The sequence below is a fragment of the Salvelinus alpinus genome, chromosome 26 (assembly GCF_045679555.1).
Source record: "Salvelinus alpinus chromosome 26, SLU_Salpinus.1, whole genome shotgun sequence".
Taxonomy (NCBI): domain Eukaryota; kingdom Metazoa; phylum Chordata; class Actinopteri; order Salmoniformes; family Salmonidae; genus Salvelinus; species Salvelinus alpinus.
The window spans coordinates 12825896-12839062 of NC_092111.1; the positions used below are offsets into that span (position 1 = coordinate 12825896).

Consider the following 13167-nt stretch of genomic DNA (forward strand, 5'->3'; position numbering starts at 1 on the left):
CCATTGGCAAATCTGACCATATTTCTATTCTCCTAATTCCTGCTTATAAGCAAAAACTAAAGCAGGAAGTACCAGTGACTCGCTCAATATGGAAGTGGTCAGATGATGCGGATGCTAAGCTACAGGAATGTTTCGCTAGCACAAACTGGAATATGTTCCGGGATTCATCCGACGGCATTGAGGAGAATACCACATCAGTCACCAGCTTCATCAATAAGTGTATCGACAACATCGTCCCCACAGTGACCGTACGTATACATCCCAACCAGAAGCCATGGATTACAGGCAACGCTGCCGCTTTCAAGGAGCGGGACACTAATCTGGACGCTTATAAGAAATCCTGCTATGCCCTTATATGAACCATCACAGGCAAAGCTTCAATTCAGGACTAAGTTTGAATCCTACTAACTGGATCTGACGTTCGTCGGATGTGGCAGGGCTCGAAAACTATTACGAATTACAAAGCGAAACCCATAGAAGAGCTGTCCAGTGACGCGAGCCTACCAGACGAGCTAATTGCCTTACTTGCTCGCTTCGAGGCAAGCAATACTGAACCATGCATGAGAGCACCAGCTGTTCCATATGACTGTGTGATATTGCGCTCCATAGCCGATGTGAGTAAGACCTTTAAACTGGTTAACATTCACAAGGCCAGACGGATTACCAAAACGCGTACTCAGAGCATGCTCTGACCAACTGACAAGTGTCTTCACTGACATTTTCATGTTTTTAGCAGACCACCATAGTCCCTGTGCCCAAGAACGCCAAGATAACCTGCCTAAATGACTATCACCCTGTAGCACTCATGTCTGTAGCCATGAAGTGCTTTGAAAGGCTGGTCATGGCTCACATCAACACCATCATCCCAGAAACCATAGCCACTACAATTTGCATAACCTTCCAACACATCCAGAGATGACACAACCTATATTGCACTCCACACTGCCTATTCCCACCTGGACAAAGGAATGCCTATGTGAGAATGCTGTTCGTTGACTACAGCTCAGCATTCAACACCATAGTGCCCTCAAAGCTCATCACTAAGTTAATTAAGGACCCTGGGACTAAACACCTCCCTCTGCAACTGGATCCTGGACTTCCTGATGGGCTGCCTCCAGGTGGTAAGGGTAGGCAACAACATATCAGCCACACTGATCCTCAACGTAGGGGCCCCTCAGGGGTGCATGCTTAGTCCCCTCCTGTACTCCCTGTTCACCCATGACTGCGTGGCCACACACAACTCCAACACCATCATTAAGTTTGCCAATGACACAATGAGACCGCCTATAGGGAGGTAAGAGACCTGGCAGTGTGGTGCCAGGACAACAACCTCTCCCTCAATGTGAGCAAGACAAAGAAGCTGATCATAGACTACAGGAAAAGGAGGGCCGAGCACACCCTCATTGACAGGGCTGTAGTGGAGCAGGTCGACAGCTTGAAGTTTCTTGGTGTCCACATCATTAACAAACTACTGTTAGGTTCTAAACAAAGTTTAGAGTTTTTACTCGACGGACGACTAGGAAAAAGCTCAAACCAAGTTTATTCACGCAATGGGTCAAACATCTGTAAAGACAAAGACATGTTTACACAAGCACATACATTTATACCCTCCTTCCAGGAGTCAACTCCTTGCACATCTAGACAGTTGCTAGTCAGGAACATAATAGGTTCCTCTCACTGGTCTAGTCAAGGCCCCGCTTCCTCCTAGAACCTCTGTGGAAATGCAAGTATACACTACACCAATCCTTGTTTTTGAAAGAAAAGCACATTTTTTGTCAATTAAAATAACATCAAATTGATCAGAAATACAGTGTAGACATTGTTAATGTTGTGAATTACTATTGTAGCAGGAAACGGCTGATTATTAATGAAATATCTACATAGGCGTACAGAGGACGATTATCAGCAACCATCACTCCTGTGTTCCAAAGGCACGTTGTGTTAGCTATTCCAAGTTTATTATTTTTAAAGGCTAATTGATCATTAGAAAACCCTTTTGCAATTATGTTAGCACAGCTGAAAAACTGTTGTCCTAATTAAAGAAGCAATAAAACTGGCCTTCTTTAGACTAGTTGAGTATCTGGAGCATCAGCATTTGTGGGTTCGATTACAGGCTCAAAATGGCCAGAAACAAAGACTTTCTTCTGAAACTCGTCAGTCTATTGGAAAGAAACTGAAGATCTCGTACAACGCTGTGTACTACTCCCTTCACAGAACAGAGCAAACTGGCTCTAACCAGAATAGAAAGAGTCAGAGGCCCCGGTGCACAACTGAGCAAGAGGACAAGTACATTAGAGTGTCTAGTTTGAGAAACAGACGCCTCACAAGTCCTCAACAGGCAGCTTCATTAAATAGTACCCGTCTCAACGTCAATAGTGAAGAGGCGACTCCGCGATGCTGGCCTTCAACAACTTACAGACGCTAGAGGTCGACCGATTATGATTTTTCAACGCCGATACTGATAATTGGAGGACCAAAAAAAACAGATACCGATTAATCGGCCGATTTTTTACATTTATTTGTAATAATGACAATTACAACAATACTGAATGAACACTTATTTTAACTTAATATAATACATCAATAAAATCAATTTAGCCTCAAATAAATAATGAAACATGTTCAATTTGGTTTAAATAATGCAAAAACAAAGTCTTGGAGAAGAACGTAAAAGTGCAATATATGCCATGTAAGAAAGCTAACGTTTAAGTTCCTTGCTCAGAACATGAGAACATATGAAAGCTGGTGGTTCCTTTTAACATGAGTCTTCAATATTCCCAGGTAAGAAGTTTTAGGTTGTAGTTATTATAGGAATTATAGGACTATTTCTCTCTATACCATTTGTATTTCATATACCTTTGACTATTGGATGTTCTTATAGGCACTTTAGTATTGCCAGTGTAACAGTATAGCTACCGTCCCTCTCCTCACCGCTACCTGGGCTCGAACCAGGAACACATCGACAACAGCCACCCTCGAAGCAGCGTTACCCATGCAGAGCAAGGGGAATAACTACTCCAAGTCTCAGAGCGAGTGACGTTTGAAACGCTATTAGCGCGCACCACGCTAACTAGCTAGCCATTTCACATCGATTACACCAGCCTAATTTCGGGAGTTGATGGGCTTGAAGTCATAAACAGCGCAATGCTTGAAGCACAGCAAAGAGCTGCTTGCAAAACGCAGGAAAGTGCTGTTTGAATGAATGCTTACGAGCCTGCTGGTAACTATCATCGCTCAGACAGATTGCTCTATCAAATCATAGACTTAATTATAACATAATAACACACAGAAATACGAGCCTTAGGTCATTAATATGGTCGAATCCGGAAACTATCATCTCGAAAACAAGACGTTTATTCTTTCAGTGAAATACGGAACCGTTCCGTATTTTATCTAACGGGTGGCATCCATAAGTCTAAATATTGCTGTTACATTGCACAACCTTCAATGTTTTGTCACAATTAGGTAAAATTCTGGCAAATTAGGCGGCCCAAACTGTTGCATATACACTGACTCTGCGTGCAATAAACGCAAGAGAAGTGACACAATTTCCCCTGGTTAATATTGCCTGCTAACCTGGTTTTCTTTTAGCTAAATATGCAAGTTTAAAAATATATACTTCTGTGTATTGATTTTAAGAACGGCATTGATGTTTATGGTTAGGTACACATTCGAGCAACGATACGCACCGCATCGATTATATGCAACGCAGGACACGCTAGATAAACTAGTAATATCATCAACCATGTGTAGTTAACTAGTGATTATGATTGATTGATTGTTTTTTATAAGATAAGTTTAATGCTAGCTAGCAACTTACCTTGGCTTCTACTGCATTCGCGTAACAGGCAGGCTCCTCGTGGAGTGCAATGTAATCAGGTGGTTAGAGCGTTGGACTAGACTAACTGTAAGGTTGCAAGATTGAATCCCCCGAGCTGACATGGTAAAAATCTGTCGTTCTGCCCCTGAACGAGGCAGTTAACCCACCGTTCCTAGGCCGTCATTGAAAATAAGAATGTGTTAACTGACTTGCCTTGTTAAATAAAGATTAAATAAAGGTGTACATTATTTTATTTTTATTTTATTTTATTTTTTTACATTTGGCCAAATCGTTGTCCAAAAATACCGATTTACGATTGTTATGAAAACTTGAAATCGGCCCTAATTAATCGGCCATTCCGATTAATCGGTCGACCTCTAGCCTCGATGCCTGATTTATATAGCAAGCCATGGCCACGTGACTCACTGTCTGTAGGAACGATACATTTCATGAGCGGGGTGTACCTAAAAAACTGGCCACTGAGTGTATAGTGCACTACTTTTGACCAGAGCTCCATTGGCGCAGGTCAAAAGTAGTGAACTATAAAGGGAACACGAATAGGATGCCATTTGGGACGGTCATTGACTCGTATGGTGAATAAACAAAAGTATTGTCGACGTTAGCTCTGACCCTGACCGTGTGGTTTACTCCAGGGTGAAGTTTCCCCATAGGTACAGAGCTAGGATCTGCTCACCCTCCCACAATCCTAACCATTAGTGGGGGGAAATGCTAAACCGACCCATGATCAGCATCTAGAGGCCACAAACTAACACAGTGTGTGTGGTTTACTCACTTGACCAGCTGGAAGGCCTCAGGGAGCACGTCGGCGAAGGCAGTACGGTAGACGATGGCATTTTTCCTCTTACAGTTCTGAATGACATCGTTGGCGAGGTAGAACAAATTGAGACGGTGAGAAGCCTCAGCTGCCAGGAGAAAGGAGGGAGAGGGAGAATAGTTGAATTGAAAACTTAAGTGGTAGAACTGTACAAAAATTGAGCATGACAAGTGTTACACACACAAATACCATACAACTTCCTATTTGTCAAGCCTTTCAGTACCCGACACTGACACTACTACAGCAATAGGCTTATATAGGTAACTGACAAAATAAAAGGTAACAGTGTCTTAATAGGGCGTTGGGCCATCACGAGCCACCATAACAGCTTTAATGAGTCTTGTCCTAGATTCTACAAGTGTCTGGAAGTCTATTGGAGGGATGCGACACCATTCTTTCACAATCAATTTTATAATTTGCCGTTTTGTTGATAGTGATGGAAAACACCGTCTCAGCCACCACTCCTGAATCTTCCCGTAAGTGTTCAATTGTGTTGAGCTCTAGTGACAGACAGCCAATGGCATATGGTTTCCATCGTTTTCATGCGCATCAAATCATTCAGTGACCACTCGTGCCCTGTGGATGAGGGCATTGTCATCCTGGAAGAGACCACTCCCATCAGGGTAGAAATGCTTCACCATAGGTTGAAGGTGATCACTCAGAATGGCTGCGTATTTTTTGGTGTTTACCTTGCCCTCTAAGGGGTTGACTGGACCTAAACCAAGCACCCCACCTGCTTTCAATATACTTTGTATCCCTCGTTTACTCAAGTGTTTGCTTTATTTTGGTAGTTACGTGTACATTGCCTTCTCGTAACCTAAGGCTAACTTGCCTGCGTTTCGTACAAACTAGGCTACTCTTCATCCTGTCCTGCACTGATTGAAACCATGTTTTGGGTGGTTTAACAGATGCAGGCCGAAAGCCTTGCACCGGGTCCAAGATACCCTGGCCTAGACCCTGGGCTGTTCCACTTTCAAAGGCTGTGACACAAAGCTATACCCAAGGCCAAGTAGGCTCTACATTTAAAAATGATAAAATAAGAAAAAAAATATGCTTATTTTCCCTGCTTTCCCATCGTTGTCAAACTAACCCCAACCTCTCAATACCTTTAGCAGGTGATGACGGCATCATTGTCACCGATACTGTTATGGTTCTATATAATACCAAGACAAAGCATTTTTTCAAGGGTCCCATTAGCTTTCAAATATCTGCAAGCCATCTCCTCAAAAAATAGTTTTCAAAGATTTCACCTGCGTTCTAAACAAAGCAGCATTTAATAGGCTACAATGACATTTAGCCACACTATTATTCAAATCAAACTCCCAAAGCGGTTGAACAACTACAGTTAGCTTAAAAAGTATTGGGACAGTGACCCATTTTTTTATCTATTGGCTCTGTACTCCAGCACTTTGGATATGAAATGATACAAATTTAAATATGAATAGAATATGTTTCTAAACACTTCTACATTAATGGGGATGCTACCATGATTACGGAAAATCCTGAAAGAATCCTGAATATTGATGAGTGAGAAAGTTACAATAACAAGTGAGGTTAGCATTTGGGGGGGGTGACATGATGATTTCTGCCATAGAAACCCTTGGGCGGGCCGCCTAAGCCTTTTTTCGGGACACCAAAGTCCAAACTAATAACAATATATATATTTTTTAAATGGGATGAAAAAATGCTTTCACTTAAACATGAATGACTACAACCAAATATAAACTATTTGGTAAAAAAGATAATGGACCTACAGTGCCTTCCGACAGTATTCATATCCCTCGACTTTTTCAACATTTTGTTCCATTAACAGCCTGAATTTAAAATAGATTACATTTAGATTTTGTCGTCACTGGCCTACACACAATACCCCATTAATGTCAAAGCGGAGTGATATTGTTCGACTTTTTTTCAAATTAATACAGAATTAAAAGTTTAAAGTATTCAACGCCCTTTGTTATGGCAAGCCTAAATAAATTCAGGAGTAAAAATGTGCTTAACAAGTCATATAATAAGTTGCATGGCCTCACTCTGTGTGCAACAACAGGGTTTAACATTATTTTTTAATTACTACCTCATCGCTGTACCCCAAACATACAATTAGCTGTAAGTTCCCTGAGTCGATGAGTACATTTCAAGCACAGATTCAACCACAAAGACCAACCAGGGAGGTTTTACAATGCCTCGCAAAGAAGGGCACCTATTGGTAGATGGGTAAAAAAAAGACATTGAATATCCCTTTGAGCACGGTGAAGTTATTAATTACCCTTTGGATAGTGTATAAATGAACCTAGTCACTACAAAGAGACAGGCGTCCTTCCTAACGGAGTTGCCGGAGAAGAAGGAAACCGCTCAGAGATTTCACCATGAGACCAATGGTGACTTTAAAACAGAGTTTAATGGCTGTGATAGGAGAAAACTGAGAATGGATCAACAACATTCTAGTTACTCCACAATACTAGCCTAATCGACAGAGTAAAAAGAAGGAAGACTGTACAGGATACAAATATTTTTGCAACAGGCACTAAAGTTCTACTGCAAAAAAATGTGGTAGAGCAATTAACTCCTGAATACAAAGTGTTATGTTAGGGGAAAATCCAATCCAACACATTACTGAGTACCACGCTCCATAATTTCAAGCATAGTGGTGGCTGCATCATGTTATGGGTACGTTAAGAAGTTTTCCTGGACAAAAAAGAAACACAATGGTGCTAAGCACAGGCAAAATCCTAGATCAAAACTTGGTTCAGTCAGTCTGCTTTCCACCAGACACTTGGAGATTAATTCACCTTTCAGCATGACAATAACCTAAACCACAAGGCCAAATCTACACTGGAGTTGCTTACCAAGACAGCTAATGTTCCTGAGTGGCCTAGTTACAGTTTTGACTTAAATCTACATGAAAATCTTTGGCAAGACCTGGGGGAAAAAATACATGTTTTCACTTTGTCATTATAGGGTAATGTGTGTCGATGGGTGAGAGGAAAACATATATTTAATATATTTTTTAATTCAGGCTGTAACAACAAAATGTGGAATAAGTCAAGGCAGTGTTTCCTCTGCATTCATTTAAGTGTGGCGATGCGCAACGGCAGACAATCATTGCTGCCACACCAAAAAAAAAGCATCCTATTTCTTCCAAACATAGTTTTAATAAAGTTCTGTAACTAGCACATTCGCTTTTCTTAGTAAATATATCATCTGTCTGGGTTCAACACAGTTCTGAAGGTTACTTAGCTCTGTGAGTTGTGGCAGGCAGCCTGCAACTCAAGAAACACAGCGTGCCAAAGTGATCGATACAGACGCTCTGCGGCGCGAAACACAATTCACTTGAATCGCTTCAGAATGCACCTACGCGAGAAACGGCACGCCAGGAACCAGCAGGCAATACAGAAGCCCTGCAGAGCGTAACACAATTCACATGAATCACCTGAGTGCTTCTGCAAGAGAAACTGCAAGAAAGGTACGTTAGCTTGTTTGACTAACATTAGACAACTAGTTAACTACATAAGCTAGCTATAACCTAAAACTCTACTATCATTTAGATCTATAATATTGCTTCCACAATTGTAACAACAATTAGCCATCCAAAATCCACAAGAATTTTTTTATTTCACCTATATTTAACCAGGTAGGCCAGTTGAGAACAAGTTCTCATTTACAACTGCAACCTGGCCAAGATAAAGCAAAGCAGTGTGACAAAAACAACAACACAGAGTTACACAAACGTACAGTCAATGACACCATAGAAAATAACAATAGAAAAATCTGTGTGCAAGTGTAGAAGAGTAGGAATGTAGGCAATAAATAGGCCATAGACGCAAAATAATTACAATTTAGCATTAATACTGGAGTGATAGATGTGCAGATGATTATGTGCAAGTAGAGAGACTGGGATGCAAAAGAGCAAGAGGGTAAGTAATAATAAGGGGATGAGGTAGTTGGGTGTGCTATTTAAAGATACAGCGATCAGTAAGCTGCTCTGACAGCTGATGCTTAAAGTTAGAGGGAGATAAGTCTCCAACTTCAGTGATTTTTGCAATTCGTTCCAGTCATTGGCAGCAGAGAACTGGAAGGAAAGGCAGCCAAAAGGAAGTGTTGGCTTCGGGGGTGACCAGTGAAATATACCTGCTGGAGCGTGTGCTACGGGTGGGTGTTGCTATGGTGACCAGTGAGCTGAGATAAGGCAGAAGCCCTGCAGAGCGTAACACAATTCACATGAATCACCTGAGTGCTTCTGCAAGAGAAACTGCAAGAAAGGTACGTTAGCTTGTTTGACTAACATTAGACAACTAGTTAACTACATAAGTTAGCTATAACCTTCCAGGTTATAGCTAGCTGAGTAGTGTATTGGGGGCTATTTTGTAAATGACATCGCCGAAGTCAATGATCGGTAGGATAGTCAGTTTTACGAGGGTATGTTTGGCAGCATGAGTGATTTACATAGCAAAGATTTATAGATGACCTGGAGCCAGTGGGTTTGACGACGGATATGTAGTGAGGGCCAGCCAACGAGAGCATACAGGTCACAGTGGTGGGTAGTATATGGGGCTTTGGTGACAAAACGGATGGCACCGTGATAGCCTGCATCCAGTTTGCTGAGTAGTGTATTGGGGGCTATTTTGTAAATGACATCGCCGAAGTCAAGGATCGATAGGATAGTCAGTTTTACGAGGGTATGTTTGGCAGCATGAGTGAAGGAGGCTTTGTTGCAAAATAGGAAGCCGATTCTGGATTTAATTTTAGATTGGAGATGCTTAATGTGAGTCTGGAAGGAGAGTTTTACAGTCTAACCAGACACCTAGGTATTTGTAGTTGTCCACATATTCTAGGTCAGAAACCTCCAGAGTAGTGATGCTAGTCGGGCGGGAGGGTGCGGGCAGCAATCGGTTGAAGAGGATGCACTTAGTTTTACTAATATTTAAAAGCAGTTGGAGGCCACGGAAGGCGTGTTGTATGGCGTCGAAGCTTATTTGGAGGTTTGTTAGCACAATGTCCAAAGTGCCAGATGTATACAGAATGGTGTCGTCTGTGTAGAGGTGAATCAAAGAATCACCAGCAGCAAGAGCGACATCATTGATATATACAGAGAAAAGAGTCGGCCCGAGAATTTAACCCTGTGGCACCCCCATAGAGACTGTCAGAGGTCCGAACAACAGGCCCTCCAATTTGACACACTGAACTCTATCTGAGAAGTAGTTGGTGAACCAGGCGAGGCAGTCATTTGAGAAGCCAAGGCTATTGAGTCTGCCGATAAGAATGTGGTGATTGACAGAGTCGAAAGCCTTGGCCAGGTTGATGAAGACGGCTGCACAGTACTGTCATTTATCGATGGCGGTTATGATATCGTTTAAGACCTTGAGTGTGGTTGCGGTGCACTCATGTCCAGCTCGGAAACCATACTGCATAGTGGAGAAGGTACGGTGGGATTCGAAATTGTCGGTGATCTGTTTGTTAACTTGGCTTTCGAAGATTTTAGAAAGGCAGGGCAGGATGGATATAGGTCTCTAACAGTTTGGGTCTAGAGGGTCTCCCCCTTTGAAGAGGGGGATGACCGCGGCAGCTTTCCAATCTTTGGGGATCTCAGATGATACGAAAGAGAGGTTGAATAGGTTAGTAATAAGGGGTGCAAAAATTTTGGCGGATAATTTTAGAAAGAGAGCGTCCAGATTGTCTAGCCCAGCTGATTTGTAGGGATCCAGATTTTTACAGCTCTTTCAGAACATCAGCTGTCTGGATTTGGGTGAAGGAGAAGCGGTTGGGCAAGTAGCTGCAGGGGGTGCTGAGATGTTGGTCGAGGTAGGGGTAACCAGGTGGAAAGCATAGCCAGCCGTGGAAAAATGCTTATTGAAATGATCGATTATCGTAGATTTATCAGTGGTAACAGTGTTTCCTATCCTCAGTGCAGTGGGCAGCTGGGAGGAAGTGCTCTTATTCTCCATGGACTTTACAGTGTCCCAAAACTTTTGGGAATTAGTGCTACAGGAAGCAAATGTCTGTTTGAAAAAGCTAGCCTTAGCTTTCCTAACTGACTGAGCATATTGGTTCCTGACTTCCCTGAAAAGTTGCATATCGCAGGGGCTACTCGATGCTAATGCACCAAAATATATATATATATTTTTTTGCATTCCCTGCATATTATGTGAGCGCTTGCAAATTTGACCAATCACCGCACTATTTCAGCACAGAACAGGCAGCAGCGGAGTTAGGAGACGAGAAAAAAAGCTGTTGCCTTATTGTCTAAGAAAAGAGGAAACCCCAACTTAATTAGGTCTTTAATCAATAGCCTAACCGTTACATTTTCTTGGTTTTATAAACCATACATATATATCTACAGATATAAGATAGTTCCTGCTTCTGTTGCCTGTTTGAGTGTATAATAGCCTACTGATTCCGTGCGCACAAAACCACAACCCGTTAGAGAAAGCTGTATGCTCTAATAAAGGCTTTACATTTTTTCCGTTAGCTCAGCCTCTCTGGTTGTAATTAGAACTGATTTAGTGTTGTTTACACTGTTCCAAATTGTCAAAGAAATTATACTTAGAATAATTCTCCTTTTTCTTGATCTCCTTATTGTTATTATTACAACCATCATTATAATAATAAGTAATGTCATCACCATTAGTTGGCTTAGTATTGGAGTCTTGTATAACCACCATCGAGCTGAAGGCCTAAGAGTGCATCCTTTTTAGTCATAATAGCCTAACTTACTTAGCCCTATATTTTATTAGTTGTATACGCTACTGTATCAGTCAATCATTCATTCGTTCATGTCATCAGACAGCATACGACACATTCATGATTTGAAATGCAATCAAGCATTTTAGTTTTTAAATAAACTAACAAAGCAATCCTTGAAAAATTTGCGTAAACAAATAAACTGTTCCATTTTGGAAATTGCATTCACGAATGAATGCAACTGTTTTTAGTATTTGCTACAATAAAGTATTTGCAAAAAAACATTACAACAGACACTCTGGTAAGCTTGTAATTTATTTTGTGTAGTTTAGAGGTCGACCGATTATGATTTTTTCAACGCCGATACCGATACCGATTATTGGAGGACAAAAAAAGCCGATACCGATTAATCGGCCAATTTATTTAAATAATTTTATATATATATATATATATATATATATATATATATATATATATATATATTTTATATATATATATATATATATATATATATATTATATATATATATATATATATATATTTATATATATATATTTTATATATTTATATATATATATATATATATATATATATATATATATATATATATCATACATCACACACACACATTTTTGTAATAATGACAATTGCAAAAATACTGAATGAACAATGAACACTTTTATTTTAACTTAATATAATACATAAATACACACACACACACACACACACACACAGCTCTGAAGTGACAATGATACTGAAGAGTCTGCTTAGGAGACAAATACTCTCAACTGTTTAAATAAAAATAGAGTTTAAGATACCTGTGATGAATGTTGAAAACAAAAACTGTCATTTCTATATGCAGGAAGTCCTATTTTAATAATGGGCATGGTAAGAATTGACGACCAAAGTGCGAGTCATAATTCCCATGACGCCTAGCAAAATCTGAAAAGCGGTTCCTTCATTTATTCCATAGGATATTTTTTAGATTCACTTAAAATAAGGTCTGTGTTTCGTGTAGGCTTACACCACCGTGCCAATTTTATAACTGTGTAGATATCCATAAGACAAGGTAACTCTGATCAATATTGGCTAAATATAAGCGAAGATCATTTTTTTTGTAGAGTGGATTTATGAAAATATGTTGACAAACGTTGCCTTATCCTAGTGAGGTTTAGACGGGTATCGAAACGTCGAGGCGGTTTATTAAGCCTGCACGAAACACAGACCTTATTTGAAGGAGATCAAGACATTCTCTATGGAAGACATGAACGGTAAAATAACGAAGGAACCCCTTTCAAGTTCAGCCGCAAGTTATTACAGGAATTATAACGCGTCGACTATTTCTCTCTAAACCATATACCTTTGACTAATCCGGAAACTATCACCTCGAAAACAAAACGATTTTTCCGTTCCGTATTTTATCTAACGGGTGGCTAAATATGAGTCTAAATATTCCTGTTACATTGCACAACCTTCAATGTTATGTCATAATTACGTAAAATTCTGGCAAATTAGTTCGCAAAGAGCCAGGCGGCCCAAACTGTTGCATATACCCTGACTCTGTGTGCAATGAACGCAAGAGAAATGACACAATTTCACCTGGTTAACCTGGATTTCTTTTAGCTAAATATGCAGGTTTAAAAATATATACTTGTGCATTGATTTTAAGAAAGGCATTGATGTTTATGGTTAAGTACACATTGGAGCAATGACAGTCATTGATTGATTGATTTTTATAAGATAAGTTTAATGCTAGCTAGCAATTTACCTTAGCTTACTGCATTCACGTAACAGGCAGGCTCCTCGTGGAGTGCAATGTAATCAGGTGTTAGAG

At 40.4% G+C, this 13167-nt stretch overlaps 1 protein-coding gene across 6 annotated transcripts in view; it reads right to left on the reverse strand.

Moving 5' to 3' along the window:
- LOC139554727 (regulation of nuclear pre-mRNA domain-containing protein 2-like) overlaps positions 1 to 13167 on the reverse strand; it is a 54256-nt gene that overhangs the window by 29127 nt on the left and 11962 nt on the right. For all 6 annotated transcript variants that reach the window (XR_011670886.1, XR_011670884.1, XR_011670883.1 and 3 more), the window contains exon 2: positions 4614 to 4743. Coding sequence is in view for 1 of the 6 variants with exons in the window: in XM_071367800.1 (XP_071223901.1) it covers positions 4614 to 4743 (130 nt within the window). In the remaining 5 variants the exon portion in view is untranslated. The remainder of the gene's footprint in view (positions 1 to 4613; positions 4744 to 13167) is intronic.